The sequence below is a fragment of the Pyricularia oryzae genome, chromosome 7 (genome assembly GCF_000002495.2).
Source record: "Pyricularia oryzae 70-15 chromosome 7, whole genome shotgun sequence".
In the NCBI taxonomy this organism is placed as follows: Eukaryota; Fungi; Ascomycota; class Sordariomycetes; order Magnaporthales; family Pyriculariaceae; genus Pyricularia; species Pyricularia oryzae.
This window is the reverse complement of record NC_017854.1, coordinates 1,521,905-1,546,821: the sequence shown is the minus strand read 5'-3', so window position 1 is coordinate 1,546,821 and position 24,917 is coordinate 1,521,905. Positions and strand designations below refer to the sequence as shown.

Below are 24,917 nucleotides of genomic sequence, written 5' to 3'. Positions count from 1 at the left end.
TGGAATGTGTAGGTAACTAGGTACTTTTTCTGGAATCTCGCTACTTTGTGTCTGCTGCCTAATCTGGTATACAGAATATGATGGATAATTTTTGGGCAATATGCCGATGTGGCAGCCGTAGTCAATCATGGTACTAAAAGTTCATTATGGTACCTCGTGCCCACAGGTCTCGACCCGAGACAGGCCAAGGGAATAAGTGACTATCCGCATCTAACTCTCTAGATATATCTGGTTATGCTGTTTCCTCCAACCAAGAACATAACAAAAGCCCCGACCAAAAGCCCACCATCATAACATCATAAATTACCAATCATAAAGAACAAAAAAAAGTATCAGCCACCGCTCCTCACAGAACCCGTCCGCAAGCTCCCCTTGCTGTGCTTGGGCTTGACTATGCTGACGTGCAGGCCGAGGGTGCCGAGCACGGGGCTCTCGAAGAAGGAGGGCGCCTTGGGCCTGGGCGTCTGCGTGTCGTCCATCTCGGCCACGTTGGCCGTGGTCCACAGCTCGGCCGGGGAGTCGTTGTTGTGCCGGGCGCCGCGTATGCGCCCGCTCAGCGTCGACAGCCTTCTGAAACCGCCCGCCGACGAGTCCTGGCGCTGCAGCGGCCAGTCCCGCCGGCTGCTGCTCCTCGTCGAGGACTGCCGGCTGCTGCCGGCTGGGTTCGATGTGGTGGCCGCGCGGGCGAAGCGCTGCTGGGGGGATGGGTAGTATGGGGATATGGGAGAAGAGTGGGTTGGTGATTGGGGGGAGTTGGAGTCTGCTTCTTTGCGGATGTGTTGTTGTTGGTGGCGGTGGTAAAGAGGAATGATAACAGGCGCAGGAGGAGCAGGGTGGTTAGGAAATTGATGGTGATTATGATACTGAATGGGCGATGTCGTTTGTGAATGTGAATATTGATATGGTTGTGGTTCTGGCCGTGTGTGGCTGTTGATCCTTTCAGCGCGGAGAAGTGCCTCCTCTAGATTGTGTGTAGAAGTTGGCGAGAATATGGGCGAGAGGTCCATGGGAGGTGTCGTCTGTCGCATTACCGGCTGCTGTGGTATAGGAGCTGCCTGGCTCTGCCTTGGCAACGTCTCCTCCCACGTTTGTGGTGGTTGATATTCCCAGTCCCGGCCTGCCGTCTCCCTCCTCCGTCTCCTGCGCCTGATGACAGAGAGCAAGATGACTGATATGATGATGAGCACCGCTGCCGTGGTTCCTACGACGATGCCAACCAGCTCGGCCACGCTGAATGTTCCTTGCGTGGCTGACATCAAGTTCTGGTTTTGGTGTTTTCTTTTTCTTTTTCTTTTATGCCTGACCAAAGGTGTAAAGATAGATGAGTTTGACTGCTTCTTTTCTGGGGCGAGTTAGTATCAAAAGTATACAAGCTGGCATTATTAGAGGAAAAGCCAAAGGGCATTGGTAACACAATCTGACTATTATGAGGGTTTGATGCTCTAATAGAAGCACAACATGGGGGCGGCGCGGTTAAAAGATTGCCGCGCAAGACGCCCCTCTGGGCCTCGAACTGGTCACAGGCAGGCAGCTTCAATCAGATAGTTTGATCACGGCAAAACACGAACAACAAAAAAAGGTCATCATGAATCCGACCCGACCAGATCAATAGCCCCATCGCTGTGCCGCATGCCCGTGCCGTACCAGCCCGCGCTTTTCGGACCGCCGAGCCCGCGTAAATCCTGTGGGGTTCGTTTTTTTTTGGTTTTTTTTTTCTGTCAGTCTTATTTTTTTCATGTCTTCTTTCTCTCCCTCTTCCATTTGTGGAAGGGTGGCGGGCGAATACACAAGGCAGCGCACTGCCTTATCGTGGTGGTGGTGATGCCCTGCCAAGTCTGAATGGTGGGCTAGCCGGCTTGCCGACCTACGTGTGAGGGTTGCAACGGGGGGCCGAGGGCGGGTAGGCAGGTCATAATTCTTTTTTTCTCTTCCCCCCATAAGCCCAAGCCCCAACCCCCCAGCCCCTCGTCAAAACATGTTTAACCGCAGTTCCTCCCCGAGGCGCAGCCTTTCCCTGTATGCGTATGCACAAAAGCTGCGCAACCCTTCTTGCCGTGTTCCCACATCTTTTTGGTCAGCACATTCAGAGATCGAGGTTTCTGGCCCCCGTTTTCCTTTGCCCTTTCGCCACGCAATTGGCAATACTTTTTGATCAAACTCGCCCCCCTCTTTCCTTCCTTTTACCTTGGCGGCAGGCAATAGTGCCTGGGTGTACCCGCGCGGCTAGATGTTTTGTTCATTGATTGATGAATGAAAGACGTAGATTGATTTGAGGTATACATGATTTCGGGTTCAAAAACTGGCCAATAATCACACACACACACACACAATACCCACTGAAATCCTACATCGTAACAAATTACCAAATCTGGTAACCAAGACCCGATATGCGCGCTTTCGCTATCGGTACTAGGCTCAGAGGGGTTTGAAGCATGGAGTACGGGAGCAATAAAACTACCTGATCGGGAATACATGTTACCAACATACACCGCCGCCGACAATATCGATTTGACTAAAAAAAAGAGGTAATAAGGCCGACGACCATCAACCCGGCTATCGGGATGAAGTAAAACGTTCCTTGTGTACAAGTGGTAAACAGGTTTTGTGGAGGGGAGGGGTGTAAGTGACTTGAGACCAACCGGTCAGAGCTTTTTTTTTTTTTTTTTGGGTTGCGATTGCCAAAGTACCCAACAGTCCAAACCCACAGAGAAAATTGAGGGTCTAGCTCGATTGAGTTTGTTGTTTTACCCAGTGTATATTTTGCCTCTCTTTTGGCTTCCTTGCCTTTGATTCGGCTTTTGAACTGCAAGCAAGCTTCTGGTTTAGTATACATGCGACGGGTATGACTCGCATATTGAGACTGACGGAAAGACGATATAGGGAGGGTTTTGCGTGGTGTCTAGGTAGGTATGGATATCTACTACTCCTGGCAAGCACAATGCAGGACATGTAAAGTATAAGCGGAAATATTCTTAGCAGTAGTTAGTTAGGTTGCAGTCCAAGGTTCCGGGCCGACTTCTCCTGGCTTCTAGTTCTGGCGTATAGTCGTCAAAAACTGTCGGGCGGGAATACTGATATGTAGTGAACGGGATTGTCAAACAGGCGTATTTTGGGTTGATGTTCAAACAAGGGCATCCTCACTTGGTAAGAAAGCCATAACAAATCCCTGATCGGCGCACAACATCCATACTGCTGGTAGTGGTTTGGATGCCCAGCAATGATGAATCAAAGCTGAATAAGTAGGTACGTAGTATGTATGTCACACCTGGTGGGTATCACCCAATACCATCAAAGAAGTCTCCCCCACGTTGTTCAACTTTGCTTGGGCCATGTTTATCAGTCGACTGCAAAGCTTTAGATGAGTCCCCCATCCATGGCAACGTGGAAACCCAAAAATCAACAGAGTCCGTACTATAGTCCTTGGTATTCCATAGCTCCGGGAAATACCACCCACTCGATACCCTTGATACCCTTGATCCCGGGGTTGGTCAGGGCAAAGTTGTTTTGGTTTTTCCAGAAAAGAGGGGCCCCCAACCAAAAGTAAAAGAAGAAAAAAAAAGATATCCCATAAGGCTGTTCCTCCGGGTTCTCCAGTCGTTGCCACTGGAGAATTTGGATGACCTGTAACAAATCACCAGTTCAACTCCGGCCCGGGGGCAAGCCGAGTCTTTGTGGGGAAGATCACCAGCCCTTGACATGGAACATTTACTACTGATACATCCGGGGGCTAGTTCCCTCTCTCTTTGGTTTCGGTAACTCCCAAGTCCCGGAAACCCGAGAGAAAAAAGAAGAAGAAAAAAAGCCTTGATGGAGAAGAGAATGGAGATACAAGAGCGAGCCAACGTTTGACCATCAAAGCAAAACCCTAACGAGCGTCACACGCTTACGTAGCATGGTTTGGTCAACGCAGCCGGGCGTCGTAAGTCACTCCAGTCATGAAGCTGGTTATCCGATGTGCTTCCTCTTCCTTTTACATTGCCCCCCAATCGCCACGAGGGTCCTACTATGTATTTAGTACCACGATAGTGGGGGAAAACCAAACAAGTTACTTATAATAGTACCTACGCTAGTATCCACGACTCGTCTCTGACAGGTGTCTGGACTCCACAATGTGAGCACTCCATGGTTCCGTACCGTGAGATCTTGAAGACTTTGAGGGCTCCCAGATCTAGCGCTACTACGAGTCATAATCTACATTGATAGGTAGTAGCTGTAGTCACTGTCGTTTTCGGATTCGCTGAGACTACGAGGAGATGGGATATCTGACATTATCTGGTTCGCTCCATGACTTGTGCTTCACCAACAAAAAAAAAGAAAAAAAAAAGACAGTGTTGCTTTCATGCAGTACACTAGTACACATCAAAGATCCACACAAAGATATAAAACTCATCTTGGCAAGGGAATATTGCCACGGATCGTACGTCAGGAGTGTAAGAAGAGTGTGGTTCTGCCGTTCCCTGGATTGCTACTACTATTGGACGTTTTCATTTCTTTCATGTATCATCCCGGCTTCCCCGGATAATGCAATCCGTTCCGCTGACGATCTATGGGGTCACGGAGATCTCCAGGGTTTACCACGTACGTAACGTGGGGAAGGAGAGGACGATCGAAACATCCAAAGCCAAGCCACGTTGACAGTAGCTTTGGAGGTATGGGTGTAGATGTATACCTACCTTGTATGCTTCGTAGCAATAGAAGTGTGCGTTCATTGGGTAGGTAGGGTGGGAGTGGTCTGGGGAAGTCTAAGGATGAACTCGTCACGTTTCGAACCACAAAAAGTGAATTCTCCTACTGGTAGATCACCTAGCAAAGCGCCTTCCCTGGCTTATCACAATAGGCCAGTCCCCGTCTCCAGTTTTGAGTTTTGGGGGAAAGAACAGCGAGAGAAAGCGAGAAGGTTTCTCTTTGAGTCTCAGCAAGCGGAGGTTGGTTGACCTTTCCGGATGAAGAGAAAGAATTGTGGGACACACCCAAACGTTCTGTTGGAGGTACATCTGAAGCCAACCTAAGTTATTTCAGTGATTTGTCACCTCATCATCATGGAAACCCAACAAACGCAACTCGTTCAGGCTCGGCTGTCAACGGCGAAGACCTGAGATGGTTTGACGAGCCACGACTAAACATTATGGGCGTGACCAATTAGCGCCTTGCGATTGGGCTACCAGGAATGACACACTGCTTGGCGGATATGTCTGACCTTTTTTTTTCTTTTCTTTTTTTCTTTCTTCCTTTCTTCCTTGCCCTTCTTTCCTTCCAGACAAGTGAATTTTCTGATGGTCCTGTCGGTGGGGTTGAGATATGTTTTGCAGTCGTCCGAAGAAGCTGCATATCCACAAGAGCCAATTGCAATGCATTACTCTCTACTTGGCATTCATTGCAGCTGCAGCCAAAACAAGCATTCTGCTAGTGACGTCTGCCTCACTACAAGCAAACTAGCTCAGCACCGAAGCCTGGATACCTACCTTACCTAGCTCGTCTGTATCCTTTGACACTCCGCAGCCATCATCCCAGCAGGGTCGGCCATCAGTCCAACGTCCTAAGCTGAATTTTGGTGTTTGACGCAGTCAAACAAAACAAAACACCAAGTCCGTGCTCAGAACCATGGCAGGAAACAAAGAAGACCAGAAAGAAGGCTAGAACTAAAACTTGCACTCAAAGTAAAAAAAGAAACAAAAGTGGGGAGAAATACAGGTCCTAACGCAGTGTACCGCGTAATGTGAAGCTTGACGCAGGGGTATCGCGAGAAACATGGCTTAGGATCCTACAAAAGTACGTACAACGCTGTCACGCTTGCCTGGCTTGCGAGTATATGGTTTTCTTTTTCTATACATCGGCCATATGCTATCAAGTTCCTGTAAGCCAGGTACTCCACAGTATACGTAGATAACCGCATCTTCATATGTACCTACCTAGCTGATGCTCGGGGAATGACGACTCAATACAGGGCTTGGTCACTCGACGGCGAGAGGGCTGTTCGAGGATCCTCGGACGGTCGAGGGATCCCACATCTCGAGAAAGAAAAAGAGGGGGGGAGATAAGTGAAAAAAAAAGACCAGACGGCAAAACGGTCAACTAGCATGCATGACAGCAAATCAGCCCAAAAGATAGTCATCGTCGGATGATTCTCCCTCCCTCAATGACCAATGTGGTTTAGCAAGGGGAGATGAGGAGGGGAAAACATATAAGAATGCCCATGATGTCTCATTGCTCACTTTCTCGTAAGCCCTTTTCATCATCACACCAACAACACAAACACCAAAAGCAACCATCACATCTCGACATCTTTGAGCTTTCCATCACCAAAATTTACGAATTTCAGCAAGCAACTTTAAAACTTTAAATCCCTTTTTCAACATGCAGCTCAAGACCATTTTCGTCCAGACCCTCCTGGTTGGCGCCGGCCTCTGCCAGGTTCAGGTTATCAACAAGGCTCTTCAGGACATCACCCAGAGTCTAACACAGCTCGACACTTCGGTCAAGGTAAGGAAATGAAGAGCATCAGGATAAAAAAAAAGCCCTACCCGATCTTTTGATAAGCTGGACTTTACATAAACTCACACAACACAACCAAAAAAATAGGCCCTCCAGGACGCCCAGTCCGGCGTCACGCTTCTCCAGCAGTCGAGCGCACTGCTGGATACGATCAAGAACTCGACCCAGGCCATCCAGGCCTCGTCTGAGCTCACGCTCCAGGACGCCCTGGGCCTGCAGGCGACGGCGCAGCAGCTGCCGGCGCAGGCCAAGACCACCATGGACGACCTGGTGGCCAAGAAGTCGGTGCTCGACCAGCTCGGCGCCACCCAGCAGGCCATCACGTCGCTCAAGGAGCAAAAGGCCGCCTCGCAAGAACTCGGCAAGGTCGTCGTCACCAAGATCCCCGCCGTCGGCCAGCAGATCGCCCAGCAGCAGCTGGACCAGATCAGCCAGACCTTTGACCAGGGCATCACCGGCCTCGGTGGCCAGCCCGGCAAGCGTGCCGTTGCTCTTGTTGTTTAATTTGGTCAAAGGATCCAAAAAAAAAACACAAAGTGACTTTTCTTTTCTTCTTCCAGAGGGACCTCCCCTTTCTCGAAAAGATATCTTCCGTCGCTTGATTATGGCCTATCCGACTGTTCCGAGGAAATTGGACCGGATTACCCCTGGTGGTTGAGGTGTTGTTGGTGTTGTTGTTGTTATTATTATTGTGAGATATAAGTGTGTCGATATGTATGTGTCGATATGTATGTGTCGAGTTGGAGCCTTGTGCAATGGGCACTGGTCAAAGTCCATTCGTTAATCTGGGAGGGTTGCCAAAACCGTGGTGTCGTTTTTTACCAGAGAGAGCATTTTGTTTTCCAGCTGCTGTAAATAGCCGAGACGTCGCCAAATAAGATGCGGTTTTTCTGTGTAATCATCTCGAGACTTGTGCCAGCTTTTGTGCAATACCCAAGTTTGTGGTGTATAATCGACTTTTACTGACGCTTTTTTTCTCTTCCAGTTGCGGTGACACAACTGACTCAACCATACCCTATCTGGGACATTTGGATCGATAACACCCAACCCAGGCTCTGTTTCTCACTTTCTCTGGGGTCTTCGAGAGACCAGCAGGGCATCTAGTCAAGTAGTTGTGCTAGCCGCCTATACCCCGTATGCCCTTGATTCCAGATGTAGACGTCTAGGAAAGGCCACCGCGCCGTGACGCTTCTCCGCGGGGCACCACACGGCCGCCCCGAATGAACCGTGCAAAACATCGACGAGGCCTCCCATCCCAGTCCGGATCCCGCCTGCCCGGGGAGAGTGAGGCAGCGACCACGGCTTTGTGGCTGTTTTGCTTATCGTGGGTGCTTGATAATCACATACTTGCAAGACTTGATTGTAGCCAAGACCAACGGCTAACTATACATGGATTTCTCGCACCTTCATTCTAGCCGGTTGTTAGACAAGGTGTTAGACAAGGAAATCGACCCCAAAACGGCCATAACAGTAATCCAACTAACAAGAAATATTGCTTTTTTTCCCCAACGACGCCAGAGATGCCACCGACTGAGATGAGGGCTACTTGCTTACTTCATCTCAAAACAACAATCATGTCCTGGCATGATGCTTTATGCGGCACAGCGTCGTCCATACCCTATCAAGCCTAGACACAAAAGTACCGACTGTAAGCTACCCCGTTATCTTGGTCCCCTGGCTCGAGGAAAGCACGCATGCGCCATACGAGGTCCCGACCAAGAACCCGTATTTTACCGTCGTCCGGTACCACGGATGCCGATAAAACCGGGGCTGCGTGACTGGGGTTTGTCCCTATCGTAGACTAGACTCACACTCCGCACACCCTAGAGTCATCAAAAGACCAGAACAAGGGCAGGTAGCCATCGTTGATAAGCGGTTACAAGGACGAATGCAATACTGTACAGTACGGTAAGTAGAACCGTCCTCTGCCCAATGCAGATACAATTTGCTTGCCCATTTTGCTTTGCTGGCAAGGGGCACAAATCGGTCAAAGCCCGATCAACTTACTTCCTATCGACAAGTTAGTCGTCCCGGAGCTGCGGCCGAGTCCCGTTTGGAGGATCCATCCTCTGAAAGCCGGGATGCACCGACAAAGCAAAAAGAAGAAGAAGAAAAAAACAGCAGCCTCTCAAAGCTATACATAGACCGATCGTGCAAGCGTCACCCCGACCGGCCCAGTCATTGACAGAGACGTGGCGGCAAACAATGCGCACTATTCAGCGTGCAGGGCTTGCAGGGCTGCCCTCAACACGATCATGATCATGTTAGGTTGTTTGGACTGCCAAGCCCTCCTGGGGGCCAGGATGGAGGAATGCCCTAAGTTTTTCTTGGGGGACAGAAAAAGTATGTACGAAGTAGCAATCTCGATCGCCCACTGGGCTTGCACCGTAATGCATTTGAGAGATGATGACGTGTTGGTATTGACACGCATTGAGACTTGTGACAGTAAACCTTGGATTCTGGTCCCGGGTCTGATGATAAAAAGATAAAGAAGAAAAAGGAGAAGAAAGGAAAAGGAAAACAAAAAAGCTGACGAGCTTGCAAGAATAAAGTTTACTGCTAACACATGGAAAGAAACGTGAACAATGCCTAACTGGGGCTGCTGTTAACGACGGTGTTGACGAAACAAAAGCAAAGGGAAGGCCAGCAAGAAGAAGAAAAAGACGAAAAAAAGAAAGTACAACAACCCGGTATTGTACGTATACCGGTGATTGTTCTAGTTCTAGTGTAGTGCTAGAACAAACGAGCAAACATGGATTCCATTCCAGAACGTGGGGACGCGGACGGTAGCAAAAAAGCACCAGTTGCCAAATTCCCTTGTTGTCACGGATCACGGAATGACGGAACACTATCAAGCACTACTGTGGGTACTCTTTGTAACATACTGTACGGCGCTTCCACCGCTCGAGAAAGGGGGCGGGGCGGGTCCAGCGTGCAGAACATGTGGGTGAACAGGTACAGATCAGGGGTAACTTGCTATTACTGGTTAAGTTGTAAGGGTTTTATGCGCCTACCGGTACAGGGACTTTTACTCCATCTCAACACAACTCGCAGGACTGGAACCACCAGCCTCCATGTCGTACCAGCCATAAATGGGTTCATTCGGACCCATCAGCGAGCACCCCTATTCAAACACGTCCATGTCTCCATCATGTCAATCGCAAACAAAATATGTAGGTCGACATCCAAGGAGAATCTACGCAATAATTTCCATGGCCAATTGAGGAAATTGAATGACGGCGCACGTGGCACAGGTCCTTATTGAAGATGCAGGGACCGCCACTGAAATTTGTACTGTACCTACAATTACGGATATTGTTCTGCCCTACAGAGGCTGTCTTTGCCCATGGCAACCGGTCAGCCGCATCTCGTGTGCTAGCTAGATGCAATGCGGAGTAAGTAAATTTCCATGTCATAACATGCATTTGCTAGACGGACATTTCGGGGTCTGCGTTTAACACCGGTGCTCCCATCTTCAAGTGCCAAATACAGAATAGAAGTCTCTTATATTGGAAATCAAATTTTAGGCCAAGCAAGACTGGGGCTTACTTGCAAAGAGAGACCCGGCACAAATCCCAATCAGACAAGACCGCAAGCCAACCTACATGGAGCCCCTTCCCTCGCCGCCTTATGCGAAGTAAAGCATCGTCCGCGTTAGTCTGTGAAACAACCTAGGCGGGCAAGGAAACCGCAACGGGCCGGAAGTCAACGGTCTTATTTTGCATTCTTCAATGGGGCTTTGTCAAAGGATGTTAATGTCTGTGCGGAATTGCCACATCAAAACCTCCAATTTGGCGGATTTATTTCAGCGGGTCAATTTCAATGCCGTAGGTGTGCCGGGATTTGACTTGGAGAACATGATGGCCTCCTGTCTACTACGTGCTTCCCATGATGTGAAAGATTACACGCCCAGACATAACGTCTCTTGTGGAATCAATGTCAATCAAGTTTGCACTATAGAGCATATCCATTAGGTATAGAATGGTGTCTGTAATCCAGTAACCTGGACCCAAGGTCAATAGACGGCGCCAGGCGCTAAAGAGTACCGTCTCGGAACAAATATAACCTCAGCCGCAGCTTTGCATGCCAAGAATTCCTACCTACCTTTTAGAGAGAAAACAAACTGTCAAAAGGTACCATGCAGAAAGGGAAGAAAAAAGCAAAACCGCTTAAACCGCTGATGCCTCGTCTAGGTGGCTGAACAAATCTCCCCAGTTGATCAATGCTCGTTTCTCTCTTGTTGAAAAGCACCTAATTAGGTGTTCATCCTCATCATATTTCCCCAAGATCACAATTACGGCATCTCTTCTCGACACCACCTTGGATCCTGTGGGCAGAGTCGTATTCAACGCCATTTCACGTCGCACTCGGTGGGCCCCTAATCCATCCCCAAGCGGTCAAGCCAAAAAGGTAACCCCCCGCCTTTTTCAGGACGGCCAAGCAGAGGCAAGCACAGGCACCCCAGCAAGGAAAATGGAACTGACGGCAGCTGGCGAACAAGCAGCAAGAGGACCCTGAAGAAAAGAGAGCAAGAAAAAAAAAAATTGAAAAATCACGGATTTCTACGGTTACGCTTGCAGCCGCCCCGATTCGAGCCTTGGAATCACAGCGAATTTCGGAAAGGACTCAAGCATAGAGAAAGGAAGCCGAGACCCTCCATCCGCCTTATGACAAGTGGAGGACACGAGAATTGGGCCTCATTTTCCGAGTGGTCAGGTGGCCCCAGTCGTCCACTCTCCCCTCAAAGCAACGCGTGCCTTCACTCAATTCCTCGCGCTGCAGTAAAACCAGACCTAGATCCGATCCAGACCAGACCGGACCAGACAGCCAGACAAGCCATTCATTGAACGCCTGTCGCCTCCTGCTCGCCGCGCAGCCGTCGGTCTTCGCAACGACAACGATCGTAACGGAGCTGTCGACGGGAGATTGTGATCCGGTGAAAGCCAGAGACAACCATTCATAAAAACTAATTTTGCTACCACGACCTTTTGACTATTTTTTTTCTCGTCTCTCTTCTTTTTGTTTGTCTCTTTTTTTCTCGTCTATTCTTTCGTCCGCTCTTCCGCACCCACTACCGCACATTTGCTGCTGTGTCGCTCCACATTGAGAAGTGACGTCGGACGGAACACAGACGAAATACGGCAAGGTGCACTTCTGCGACACCGCGCGACTCTTTACCAGCCCGCCTACGCCCTCCAAATAACGCGAGAAGACGGAAAGGAACGACGACGATCGAGTCACGAGTTGTCACTCAACAAAAGGGCAACTTAATACCCGACGAGCGGAATCATAGTTGCTGCTTTCGTCCGAAAACGCCGCCCTGCGACAGACACGCTGTCAGGTACCACACCACACAAGACATCGGTGCCGCAGTCCTGCCACAGTTGTCGGCTGCCCGGCTGCGCCCGGTCGACGACAGTATCTGTCCACATACACACCCCTAAAAAAAGAAAAAAAAAAAGAAAAAAAGCTTTGCTGGGTATCGATAGGAGAAACATACCTAGATACCTAGTTAGGTATACCGCACACGCCTGCCGTGAGCAAGTCGATTTGATTTGCACAGTGTCGCTCGCCTGGTCGGTCTTCAGGGGCAGCCAAGCCGTGATTTTCGGGCTGTGTTTGCCGGGGTCCTCTGGACTTTATCTTGGTTTGGTATGCGCCTAGGTTTGCTCAAACAGAATCCACGCCCAACTACAGCAAAACAAACACTGTGATAGCTTTACAGTAGGAGCGCAGGGAAGAACCGGCATCGAAAATCTTCGCTAAAGCTTCTCGTCTGGCATACTTCCGAGACAGGAAGGCTGCGAAGAAACCAAGCAAGCCGCATCGCATTTCCCAAGATCTTGCTCCGCAAAAATGTCATCGGGAATGCATCCGGACCACTCTGGTAAGTGCCTACAGTACACTGCATAACAATACAATCAGCCCAAGCCAGTCATTCAATGACGATTCTGCCCAAAGCCAATTTGCATTGCAACCCAGCCCATCTCAACTCTACTTCCCTGTTTTCACCCTCGCGCAGACCAATCTCAGGCCGTAACCAGGAACGGGTTTCTTGGAATTTTTATTTTATTTTATTTTTGGATTTTTGGGCTTTTTTTTTCTTTGACCTTTTTAATCGCCCGCACTCGGTCCACTTAGCCGGTTGAGGACGCTGTGTCATGTAGAGGAGATTGCTGTTTCATGTGCCCCTATCATCTCGTCATTCACCTTTTGGACGCTGTTGGCATGCCTTGTTCGACCACTAACCTGCCCGGTCTCTACTTTTCCTCCCTGCACCAGGTCAACGATCGGCGGGATTGTCGCTCAATCTTTCATCCAACAATCCCTTTCGCAACCGCGCGGCTTCCCCTAACAATCTGCCACAGAGCCCGGCCTCTCCTTTTGATGATCCGCCGCCTCGTCCAGTTTCGCGGAATCCGTTTCTCGATCCTTCCAACAAGCCAATTCAACTGCAACAACCTTTATTGTCGCCAGACAGCATGGCTTCCAAATCTGACCGAATGTCGCCTACGGCCGAGGAGATTTTTGTAAGTTGTGACCCGCCAATTTCAGTGGGCTTTTGCCCGTCGTGAACCAAGTTTGTGTCGAAAATAGTTACCTGAGCGCCATTTCCGACAGACACAACCAATCGACGGGGCAGACTATTTTTTTCGACTAGTGATTAGCTGCTGACTATTAGTGGTGCCGCAGGACTCTTTAACTCTCGATGACAGAAATGACAAGAAGCCACCTCCACCACCAGGGTCGCGCCCCCAAATGGGCCGGCCGGGGCCTCCACGTGGAGAGAACGTGCCGCCTCCTGGTGGCCGTCGTCCTCCCCCAAGCCACAGGCCTACGCGTTCGCAGGAAGAAGCGATGCGAGCACGCAGGCTGCAGGGGAGCGGCGCCGGAGACAGCCGCAACGGAGAGTCTTCTTCTCCTCATAGGAGATCGGAAAGACGCCTGCGACGTAACTCGGAGTCTTCAGTCATCAGCACCGATAAGGAGAAGCATCTAACAGAGGAGGAAAAGAAGGCCCGTGATTTGCGGCGCCGGGAGAGGGAACGCCGCCACCGAGAGCGAGGCGACCGAGACTCTAAAAGCAAACCGAGACCCAGCAACAGAAAACTTGACATTATTGATCAGTTGGACGCCACAAGCATTTATGGCACCGGACGTAAGTGGTGATACATCTGTCCTTTTTGAGAAATGAATTAAGCAGACTTCAGTGACTGACACAAGCATGTAGTCTTCCATCACGATGGACCATTCGATGCTCTTAACCCTCACCGGAACAAGAAAGGAAGCAGCCGCGCGCCGATGCAGGCATTCCCGAAGGACTCGCTGAACAACTCTATGGGAGGGTCGGGCCCGCTGAACGCCCGTCCAGATCATGCGACGTTTATGGGCAATGCCGACCAGGAGGCCTTCCGAGAGTATTCCCAAGGTGAGAAGCAGGGCTCTTCTAGCCGCTTGCCACCCGTCTTCGACCCTCTTAGCCGTGGCACGATCCTGCACGGCGACGAGTCGATGGGCCTGGGAACCTCGACCTTTTTGGAGGGCACACCGGCCGCACGAACGGTTATTCAGCGGCGTGAGGCCGAACAGCAACAGGACACCATGGAGAGTGGCCTCCAACGGAAGAAATCGCTTGCTCAGAGGATTCGCGGCATAAACCGCCCTCGCCGCGACTTCGAGGCGGGCGGCCGCATGACAAACCCCGAAGGCGTTTACTCGTCGCGCCGATCGCCTCCGATTCCCGGTGCCAATTCTTCAGCCAGCATGTCGAGCTCGCGAGCGGAGCGTAACCCGTTCTTTGCCGACTATGACGGTGCCAAGAATGGAGAGGAATCAATCTCGGTCCGTAGGAGAGATGGATCTGCTCCCCGTGTGAAGTCTCCCACTAGCCCCGACTCCCTGCCACTTGAGCGTCGTGTCACAGGTGGTGATGACGATCAGGCTGCCCGAGCTGGCGGCGGACTGCTCGCACGTGTCAAGAGCTTAAAGGGTGGACGACGAACCAGGCCAAGCCCTCCGGACCAGCCCTCTCCTTCGGCCATTCCGGCCCCGGGTACCGCAGCCTAGGGGCGCTCAGGTATCACGAGGACCCAAACGACGCCGACACCTAGCAGGCACATGGCAGTCCGCACTGCTATCGTTTACGAGGATGTAACGTTTTGAATCTCGGACACGGTTCACAAATACTGCCTTCAACACTTTACCGCTATGGTTAATGCGCCTATTAACACATACTACGCTGTCAGTGCGGCTGCGCCGTGCCAAATCATCCGGCCCTGTCTGCCTCGTGATTCCGCGAAAATCCTGCGGAGTCGATCTAAGGACGGTTTTGAATTCGCAAACGGGGTCCACGATCTGATGATTCAGAGAGGTATATGGGGACGATGGTAGACTTCGTGTACAAAATTGAATTGGCTGTGGACATTTCACAAATTGTGATAATTTCAGTTGTTATTGGAAGGGGGTCTCTTTTGTTTTCTATGTCGGTGACTCGATGATCAACATTGTCATCCTTGAAACCCTCAAACCTCTACAGGAAATGTTATGCGACCTTATCTCGTTTGTCTTCTCCCGTCTCATTGCTCCTATTCCTTATCTTACGCATTTGTTCTCAAACATAAACGATACGGAGTCTTTTCGGAATGCGTGGTCCTTATTACCAAACATCGTGAACCTTTGGAAAAGAAAATATATTTAACCCGAGTTTCGTATACTACATCACCACAGCTGCCCAAATGCACGTTGGGTTTGGGAACTATACCCTGAATAGATAATGCGCTACATTCGTCATATCGCCGTTCCAAATTGCTCCGAAAACATGAAAGGGAAAACCCCCCCAATTCTAATCACTATAATTACAGCAGTGGTTGGATTAGGTTGGATACATTCTAGGTAATGTGCAAACGAAACCTGGCCGGAACCAAGCTGCAACCAGTCACGTGCTGATGGCCTTGATTTTCTCCCAATTGGTCAACACTTGGTTTGAAGATTGGCGATTGGGCAACCACGCGACTTCCAGGGCTATTTCTTTGTGTTATTTTACAAAGAGCAAGATCTGCCTTGAAATTATTGATTGTATGCCTTTGGCTGTCGGCTGTATAAAAAATCTTCTGATCACTTGCTAATTACCTAATTTACGTCCCGTTTGGAGCAAAACTCCAACGTGCTGCCCACTCACGAGGTCCCACCCAATCCGGAATGGCGACATGATACCCATTGTACAGGACCAAAGGACTATGGATCGTCCAAAGCAGATCTAAACCGACTGGCAGATCATGCGGGAGTAATGGAAGCCCATGAGGACATTGAGGCACCACCTGATGCTTCTCAGGCCAGCTCTCACTTCCCTCTCGATCCCTTTAGTGGACACGTGCTCTTCCGCCGCGAAGCAGCCAGGCGTGATCTGCTGCGGGAGCGGGGAAACTGTCTTTCGGGATGCAGGGAGCTCGACGTTGAAGCTTTATCTAGCGGGTTCGAGAGAGGCTGCGTGGTGGGCGTGAGCTCCGAGCAGGAAGATTTTGGCTTGTTGGTAAGTTCCCGCGCAAATTGCTAGCTTATAATAAGTTTCCTGAACTGATGTAAATGTCCCGCGTAGCTTGGACTACAAGTTATTGCCCGCCTACTCGTCGGTGACGCGTTGCAGGGCAGCCTGGGTAAGGATAGGCCCCGGGTTGTTGTCATCACCACCCTCGCCATGAGCACCCTGCTCCCTACGCTAAGGGCGGTTCTCTTTGATCAGGCTGGATTGCAGTGCCAGGACGAGGACAAGGCGCGAGCCGTGGCAGCTGGGTGCCTGGAGCAAATCGCCATCTCCAGGGTGTTTGACATGGACGGGGTCTGGGAGGTCCTGCACGAAGATTTGGCGGCGCGAGATGTCCCTCCTTCGCCCGAGGCAGCGCATGACAACTCTCATCCAATGGACTGTGGGACTCTTCAAGAACCCATCAAAGATGTTATGAACGAGGCAGAGCCCCATGAAGCTCCTACGCTGCCGTCCCCAAAGCCACCAAGGCAAGTAACAGAGATTATGGACAGCGATGACGATGCTCTTCCAGTGTCTGACGAATCGTCGGAGTTATCGTCACCACCGTCGTCGCCAGTTCCGCCATCCACATATTCATCTCGCGCAGAGGAGGCCGCGGCTCGTCATCAATTGCAACAACCTGATACCACGCAGGAGGTCGATCAGGACGTGGCAGAGGAGCAGCCCGTCGAGCAGCCCGAGGAGTCTCGCACAACAGAACAGGCACCGCAAAGACCTATATCTGCTACGGCGGATGTGGTCCTCATCACGCACATGTCATCTCTACTGGGATCGCTATTCCGAACACGTGATAAACCCTCGGCACATTCACAACTGGCACTGCTGTCCTCGCACTTGCGGCATATATCCCGGTCTCTAGAGTACGGATGTCCACTAATAATGATTCTCAATGCGACAAACTCCCCAGATTGGGAACCGGAACAAAATCAACGGAGGGCCGATGGTAATTTCTCGCCCGAGATACCTGGCGTTGGTGGCGGTGGCGGCGGCGGCAGCGGTGAGAACCGAAACAGACCGCTAGATCCAACTTTGAGATCCATATTCAATATGTCGTACAATCCAAACTCAAACTACCCCGGAGCCGCCGAGGCAAGCGCGACGGCCGCCCGCCGCAACAAACCCGTTTACGGCCTGCTATTTACCCAGCTGCTCGACCTGCACCTCCTGGCAACTCTGCTCCCCAGGGCACGCGAGGATGCCGAGGCGCTGTTCTCTGGCGGCGACACCGGTGCGGTGCGGTATTCGTGGGTTATTGAGGTGCTGCTAGACGAGCTGGGAGTCTGGGCCGGAAGTCGCGGAGGTGCTGCTTTGGGGCCGAGGGAGTGCCGTGAGCAGCGCTGGGCGGCGGTTGAGGTCAGGGGTCCCAGGATCGTGGATTTAGTTGCAAGGACCGACGAGGGTTCAAGGGAACTGCGCCTCGCTCGAGGGTTTGGAGGAATGCATGTTTAAACATGATTTGTTTTGTTTACTCTCTGCACAGGCTATTCGTCGTCTCGCCTTCATGGCACATGACGTCTATTTGCCTCATTTTTGCCATCGCTGTTTGTACATGATATCCTCGCGTCGAAACTTGAGCCGAAGACTTTTAACTGCCTGTTTCCGAGCCCAAAAATATCTAGAGCTAAGTACAATCCCCCGCCTCAGCCCATAAGGTCCCAAGATAAAACTTTTTTGCGGACTGGAGGGGTGCAAGGGGTGCTGCCGAACCTACCGAGGTTGAGCGGAACAAAGACACAAAAAACTAACACTGGGGTGCAGGTTCATGATCCCATGTAATCCATGTGTGCCACTTTGTAACCAAGCTGCAGCATTTTGTGGACTACACATGCAAAAAAGAAACGGAAGAAGTAAAACAAAGACAATCCCGAGTGTTTTCTACGCCCGGGACCCTGGGAGGGACTACAAGAATAGATTTAGTTGCTCGATTGGGCAAGTGGTCGATTCGACTGGGGCCCAAGAAACCGAGCCAAACTAAATGTTGAGACACGGGAGCGAGCGTCCGAGGCCCCAGAGCGAGCAGGGAAATGCCATGCATGTTGGTTTATTTCTTTTCTTCTTTTATCTTGTCTTGTTTTTTTTCTCCGTATCTTCGCATGACTTTGGGCCCTTAGTTGTCGCCGATTGGACCAACGAGACTGGTTACGGAGTGGAACATCTAAAGCTAGTTCTGGCCCGAGTACTTACGGGATAGCCCTGCAAAAGACTACCGGTACAATTTATTTGCTCTGCAGTAGATAAAACCTCCCGAATTCGTAAAACCACTGCAACTGCTCTCCAAAATATGATTCAGACCCCTCTGCGAGACGGCTATTACAAAGTCTCAGATACACATGAACATTTTCTAGCGACTCACAAGGCCTCGCACTGACTCTTGCTTGCTCAGTAGTCGTCCTGACTTTTCTCTCTCTCTCTCTTTTCTACTTGTTACTTAGTTCCATTTTTAGTAGCCTGAACACTGTCTCCGCGGCTTATGTCGAGTACTGTGCTAGACACGACTATCTAGGCTAGACTGCATTGCCTAGACCCTACCTGCCTTGGGTAACAAGTGCGTGTACACGGAGTAAGCAGGTATTAAACAACCCGGTACCTTGGATTTTTGACCGGTGAAAAGAAAAAGAAAAGAGAGAGACAAAAAAAAGTGCATTAGTTGGGTACTCAATTCAATGCGTCGACAACAAAGCATACAGAAAAGCGATGTTTGCGGTGAATATCTTAAAATTATCGCATGACGGGGGGCTTTTCGGATTTGTGGTCGTGACCGCAACTTTGCTCCGTGCGAAGCGATCCGTCCGTGTTGAAAGCTGATGTCATTGCCACGCGAGTATGAGGGATTGAAAAGAGTCGTCTCGACTGAAAATACAACTGCGGAGTGGCTGCAGACTTTTGTGGTATAGCTGCCAATCAGCAAGGTTCCGAGTTTCGACGATTTTGGGAAGACAGGTGGCTAAAAGGAGACTAAAACTCCCAGTAGACAGACGTATGTGGGTTCTTCCTTGGGATGAATGAGAGCCGCGGCTGGCTTCGCTCGGAGGGTTTTTTTTTTCATCTTGTGCTAATTTTTTTTACTGACATTCACTATCATGGTTTATTTTTCGTACAAGTAAAGTAAAGTAAATAAATTGTTGAGAAGTATACCAATCTACCCGTATCTGCATACACCAACACAGAGGCGCTTTAGTTAATTACCTACCTTAGGTAAGGGAGGTAAGGGGTAGGTAGGTAGGTACCAGGCAGTCAGGCTAGCCAGGTACCCAACCTAGACGTACCCAATCCCCAATGTGGATGAAGCTATGGAATGGAAGTGCAACAAACTCATCAGCAGCGTCACTCCGAGTCCATCTTTGTCCTGGAAGGTGGGGCTGACAACCTTGTGGAGACTCCAAATCTGGATTGCTCATCCATCCGAGCCGGAAAGGGCCCCAATAAAAAAGAAGGCAGAGAAGAGAGAGAGATAGAGGGCCACGACGACATGCATTGTCCAGCTTAGCTTTTGTTCATCTTCATCTATCTCTGGGATAAAGACGGGAAATCCGATCCCTCCTCGTTCGACGGTACAACAGCTTGAACAGGCCAGGCTCAGCTGCGATCTGCATGGCTCATTAATCTTACAAGGAGCTTCTATCCCGACCATACCCCCAAATTGTACACACTTGTACACCAAGCACATCCTAGGCCCCCAAATAAGATCGACGGCCCACCGCGAGAGCGACGTACCCTGACAAGAGCTTTCGACAGATAGGGGAGATTTGACACTGTTGCTGGAAACCCCCCCCCCCCCCCCCCCAGAACCCAAAACTTGCAGGCGCCGTTTCGGTCGTGTCATTCGTTGTTGCGGAAACCCAGGAACAGAAAGAGAAAAAAAAGAAAAAAAAAGAAAAAAAGAAAAAAAAAATAGAACCTGCTGCAGGTACCAAAAAGGAGGAACAAAAGGTATATGGACAACCAACAAGAACCTCAGACATAATCACCCGGTACAACCAAACACTGGTCTGGGCCACCACCGTTAACTGCGAGACAAGACAAGACACTCCGCCTTGTACCTGATCAACAACGCCAACGATGAGCAGGCAATAATACTGCCCTTTGCTCAAGCCACACACGTAAATTGACCAGACCGATCATCCGACGCCGACGCGTTGGGCTTGTTGTGCACGTACCCTACTCCGGGCTAAATCTGGTTTACGGCTTTATTTTTTTTTTGGGGTCCGTCGATCTGTCTGGCTTTTGGGTCGGTGTCGGATTTTTTCTTTTGAATTTTTCCCTTAATAATTTTCTTTTATTATTATTAAAAAAACCATCCCCCTGCAACGCAACGCAAACCTCCTGTCAGACTCCAAAACGAACACATCTCCGCATAACGGTCACCAAAACACCACCCCGAATACCTTCCGTGGAAAGCGACAATCGAGACTGGCACAGAAAAACAAACAAAAAACAGCAGCCTCCAGATCATCTGGAGCGGCGCACCAGCCGGCGCGACCATGAACGCCATCCAGCAAAAGTGCCGTCCCAAGCACCAGGTCCTCGTCCTCAAGTGCTACCCAAGGACGACAAAAGGGGCCGTTGACGTCAAGCCAAATTCGAGCGAGCTCAGCTATTTGCTGTATTATGCAGCATCGCGAAAGTCCAAGTTCCAGAAGGTTGGTTCGTTTCTGGAGAAGAAGACGGCCAGCGATGTCTGGCGTCTACGAATTGGGTTCGTCTGAATCTTTCTGTTCCCTGCTCGGCACTGTCATCGTTCCTCCGCGCAAACGAAAGCAAAAGAACTCGGAGAGAGGCATTGCCTCCCGGGCCTTCCGGACAAGAAGATGCACATCGGCACCTCCAATGCCTCATGCCCGCTTTTGCCCTTTCCCGGAACGAAACTTATCTGGATTGTCAGGCTAATTCATTAACCGTCAAAAATGCAGCAATGTGCAAGTTACCCTGCAGATCCTCGAGGCCCTCATCGAGAAGAACCCCAAGGATCTACCCCTGTTCGCACCATCCGTCCTCAAGATCCTCGATCTCGTCCTCAAGTCCAATGACATAACGATGGTCGAGTCCTCGACACCTACCTTCGAAGCCTTCTGTGCGAACCACGATGCATCCTCGCTATTTGCCGATCAGGCGTATCTTAAGCAGTACGAGTCGATCGTCCGCCAGTACGCGTCCCTCGCATCGACACGCAGATCGCCCGGCAAGACAACACCGAGCAAGCCTGTGGCGATGCGATGGCGCAATACCGGCCTCGAGGCTATTCGAAGCGTGGCCTCCTCGGATGCTCTTGCGTCGGTTCAGGGCACACAATACGATATACTCGTTCCAATGATACTGGAAAATTTGTGGACGGACAACGAGGAATTCTTGGAGATTCTTTTGCACCGGGCTCATCTCGAAGAGAAAGTAGACACCGACAAGCTACTGCTTAGGCGGAGGACTAGTGTTGCAACGGTACGCACCGCCGAGGGGGGCAACGAGCCGAACCCCATAGCCCTCTCAGGCTCGGCCATGGACGTCGACAAACTTGCAGAGGAGGACATAGGTGTCTTGGCCATCACCTGCTTGAAGCAGATCTTTGTCGGACCGAACCGCTCGCAAATACATGCTGCTACGGTGGCGCTGCTCAAGTTTATAGAGGAGAGAGTGAACCAGGATGAGAATGTGGTCAAGAAGAGCGCAAGGACGGGCCGGGATAGCGGCTGGGCTATCAAGATCTTTGGACTCATCTCTCGGTGGGCACCGGTGCAGGAGAGGTATGTCATACTGATGACAACGATGGACACGCTGGTTCGCATGCCCCTCTCGGACGAATCGATGCGGCATCATATCGTCTGGATGGCCATGATGGGAGCATTACTACGGTCCGACGTGAATCTCATTGGGCTCAGCGTCATGGATGTGCTCTTGGCTCTCATGCAGCACATGAAGAGGCTGGTTCAGCTGCCGGGCGATCCCAGTGGCGCCAGCGCCTCGGACATGCTGCTCCCTGGTCAACCGGATCCAAGATCCCCGACTACGATCGCCGCCTCTACGGCTGCCCAGGCCACGGCTGCCGCTCGCAAGGAGTTGCTTGAACGGATACAACAAACGATTGGGGATCTAGCGACACACGTCTACTATGCCGACCAAATATCAGACATGATCTCTGCCATCATTCAACGACTCCGACCTTCGAAATCGAACAGCCCCGGCAATACCTCGCCGCAAGGAGAGAAGATTGATGGTCAAGTCGCTAGCCCGGAGGACTCGACCGTCGAGTCGCTTTTCTCCCTGACTGTTGCCAAGGTAGCAGCCCTTAAGGCCATCAAGACTATCTTGCTTGTGGCAAACCCCCGAACCAAGATGGCCGGCAATCTCGGTCTGGCACGGAACAAAGTCTCTATATCCGTATGGGAGGGCACCCAGTGGCTACTTCGCGATCCCGAAGGCCTTGTACGCAAGGCATATGCAGACGCTGTCATCACTTGGCTGGATAGGGAAACGGTTAAGGGGGACCTCAAAGCAGTCGACGAAAGCGCGCCCAACCCTCGCGCATCTATTCGTTATACCAGGGATCTGGGCAAGATGGACGTGTCGCCGGCCAGGAGAGCGGCTTCTAGTGCATCGACTCGCAGGGAACCGAAGCCGACACGCCTGCACTTCCTCAACCTTATTCATGTGGCGATCTACGACAATGCTCTGCAGTATGTTGATTACGAAACCGACATAAATCTATTGCATGTGCTGTTAGCAAAGTTGGTCGACAGGCTTGGCATCAATGCGGTGCGCTACGGCTTGCCCATGATATTCCGGCTGCAGGAGGACATCCAGGAAGTGGATGCTCCTATTGGCAAGGTGCGGGTCGGTTGTCTTGTCCACGGATATCTCTGGGCTTTGACCGAGAAGTTCGACTTTGAGAACACACTTGTCGGCCGGGCGATACATAACGAGATCATCAGACGTAGGAGTAAGCACTTCTGGATCGAGGGAGTGCACGTGCCGCCGCCGTTGTTGGAGCTGATCGGCACCCCTGGCATGGTCAAGCCTCAGCCAAAAATGCCACTCAATCAGATAGAGTCAGAGGCGTTGCTTCCGTTCGACGATCGCTTCGCTCTGATCGACAGTATCTGCACAGGCTACCAGGAGTCATTTGCGTCGCCGCCCACTAGTCCTGCGGCCTCGCCTGGCCGCAGCTTCACTTCACCCATTCTCGGCTCGCAGATGAGCGGGCTGTCACCGCATACCGCGACGGATGATGAGCGCGAGGTGCCATCCCGGTTCCGGGACCAGATGTACGTGGAGTGGACGCGCGATTTGGTAATTGCCATGGTGCAGGCAGGGAGCAAATCTGCTTCGCTCAACGGGTCCAAGACTGGAACAACAGGAACCAGTCGCTATGCCAATGCCAGGCTGGGTGGAAATACCGGATCTCCCATGGCAAGCCAGCAAAATCTCAGGCCGTACTCGCAGCCAGCTGGCAAAGACACCCTCGCGCCTCAGAACAACCCCCTGGCAAAATTGCGGAAGTCGAGCCTGAGAAGCAATGCCACCCCGTCGCCGGCCAGCAGTGGACCAATTCGGAGTGGCGTCACGTCGGTTGACCAGTTGAAGATGGTACTGTCGGGCCAAGTGGCGCCTGCGGTAGTGCGTGCGCAAACGAGCCATGGGAATGGTGCTGGTGGCCTCGGCGCAGACGATAGTACCGACAGCCTCGTTAGTTATGATATGACGGTGTCTGAGATGTCTTTTAATGCGGGAAGCGTCACCTACACTCCATCACACCCTGTTCCGAGACCCCCGTCTCGATCTAGGTCGCATTCACGAGAACGCAGAGCGGCCAGTCGCAGTGGCGCAGAATCTCCAGGGGGTTTCGACCAGCTCAGTCGCTCAAACAGTTTTGGGAAAAGTAACGGTAACGGCCGGACCATAGAAGATGGCCGCCACGATAGACACGATGACGACGGGGTGCCACCTGTCCCTCCTTTGCCGTCAGGGGTAAGCAGCCCACCCCTGCCCCCGTCCCGTGACGGAAAGTCGCCGTCGCCCCGGTCACCCAGTACCCAGGCACCGGTTCTGCCGCCCGTCAGTCTAGAATCCAGCGCCATCCGACCGGCAAAGACGCGTAGTCTGAAGAGCCGGGGCAGGCACAGCAGGAGCGGGAGCATCCCGTCCGCACCCGCCCCGCACGCGATGAGGCCTGCAACGTCCGCAGGCCATGGCGTGGTTGGGGGCGATTCTGCGTTCGACCTGGACGCCCTTTTACTGGGTATCGATACCAAGGATATGCAAGGCACGTTGGGTAATGTGACAAGGCCGGTCTACTAGGAGACGGATCGGCACGATCTACGTTAGAAGTCACTTAAGTCGGCCGAGGGGGGTTGAGATTGGCCAAAGCTATCCCATATTGGTGGCTTAGCTGAGGTTGTGAGTGAAGACAAAGATGTTTTGTGAGCGATGTTGCGTAGCTCTTGTGTATTTTTATATGGCGGGCTCGGATTTTCTTGGTTTCTTTTGTTATTAGATTAAAGATATAGCGGGCCATCTTTCCATCGAAGCGTGCCTGCCAAAATTAGCGAGGGACGTTGTGTTTCTTTGTTTTGGTAGTCTTTCTACTTGCAAGATGAATACTTGTTTCACATGGGGGAGTTGGAAGTTGATAATGGGGAGAAAACTGGGCGAGGCGACTCTTTTTGTACTGTCTTCCCCTTCTATAAGGCGCGGCGCCGCTAGCTTGTGTCGTCCATTGTTTCGTTTGTCGTGGTTTCTTTCTCTTTTCCTCTTTTTTTTCTTCGTCACCTCATTCTATAGAACTTGCGGATGAGACCATTATATCTTTAGGCATACCGACTCAATTTAGCGAGGATCTTGAGCTAGAGATTTTGGTCATGCACCTAGCCTAGTATGTGATTTTGTACTACTT

General features: G+C 51.2%; 7 protein-coding genes across 7 annotated transcripts; 6 read left to right on the top strand and 1 right to left on the bottom strand.

The window, feature by feature from the left end:
* Positions 1-281: 281 nt before the first annotated feature.
* On the bottom strand, positions 282-1,891 carry MGG_02777 (uncharacterized protein). Its single transcript, XM_003720918.1, has one exon. It carries the CDS (start codon positions 1,254-1,256, stop codon positions 333-335), a length of 924 nt encoding a protein of 307 aa, XP_003720966.1. The 5' UTR covers positions 1,257-1,891; the 3' UTR covers positions 282-332.
* Positions 1,892-2,432: 541 nt separating this feature from the next.
* MGG_17964 (uncharacterized protein) lies at positions 2,433-4,200 on the top strand (the record flags this gene model as incomplete). The annotated part of the gene is made up of 6 exons (XM_003720917.1): positions 2,433-2,437; positions 2,881-2,903; positions 3,103-3,144; positions 3,732-3,752; positions 3,892-3,919; positions 4,071-4,200. 6 exons carry the CDS (start codon positions 2,433-2,435, stop codon positions 4,198-4,200), a joined length of 249 nt encoding a protein of 82 aa, XP_003720965.1.
* Positions 4,201-6,354: 2,154 nt separating this feature from the next.
* MGG_02778 (uncharacterized protein) lies at positions 6,355-6,996 on the top strand (the record flags this gene model as incomplete). The annotated part of the gene is made up of 2 exons (XM_003720916.1): positions 6,355-6,480; positions 6,580-6,996. 2 exons carry the CDS (start codon positions 6,355-6,357, stop codon positions 6,994-6,996), a joined length of 543 nt encoding a protein of 180 aa, XP_003720964.1.
* A 2,660-nt stretch (positions 6,997-9,656) lies between these two features.
* MGG_17963 (uncharacterized protein) lies at positions 9,657-10,363 on the top strand. The gene is made up of 2 exons (XM_003720915.1): positions 9,657-9,887; positions 9,973-10,363. Exons 1-2 carry the CDS (start codon positions 9,760-9,762, stop codon positions 10,148-10,150), a joined length of 306 nt encoding a protein of 101 aa, XP_003720963.1. The 5' UTR covers positions 9,657-9,759; the 3' UTR covers positions 10,151-10,363.
* A 546-nt stretch (positions 10,364-10,909) lies between these two features.
* MGG_02779 (uncharacterized protein) lies at positions 10,910-15,284 on the top strand. Its single transcript, XM_003720914.1, has 4 exons — positions 10,910-12,379; positions 12,775-13,022; positions 13,186-13,651; positions 13,724-15,284. The coding sequence occupies exons 1-4, from the start codon at positions 12,349-12,351 to the stop codon at positions 14,557-14,559; spliced, it is 1,581 nt and encodes a 526-aa protein (XP_003720962.1). The 5' UTR covers positions 10,910-12,348; the 3' UTR covers positions 14,560-15,284.
* A 196-nt stretch (positions 15,285-15,480) lies between these two features.
* MGG_02780 (uncharacterized protein) lies at positions 15,481-18,328 on the top strand. Its single transcript, XM_003720913.1, has 2 exons — positions 15,481-16,021; positions 16,088-18,328. Exons 1-2 carry the CDS (start codon positions 15,779-15,781, stop codon positions 17,483-17,485), a joined length of 1,641 nt encoding a protein of 546 aa, XP_003720961.1. The 5' UTR covers positions 15,481-15,778; the 3' UTR covers positions 17,486-18,328.
* Positions 18,329-19,858: 1,530 nt separating this feature from the next.
* MGG_02781 (EFR3) lies at positions 19,859-24,872 on the top strand. The gene is made up of 2 exons (XM_003720912.1): positions 19,859-20,732; positions 20,947-24,872. Exons 1-2 carry the CDS (start codon positions 20,518-20,520, stop codon positions 24,320-24,322), a joined length of 3,591 nt encoding a protein of 1,196 aa, XP_003720960.1. The 5' UTR covers positions 19,859-20,517; the 3' UTR covers positions 24,323-24,872.
* Positions 24,873-24,917: the final 45 nt, after the last annotated feature.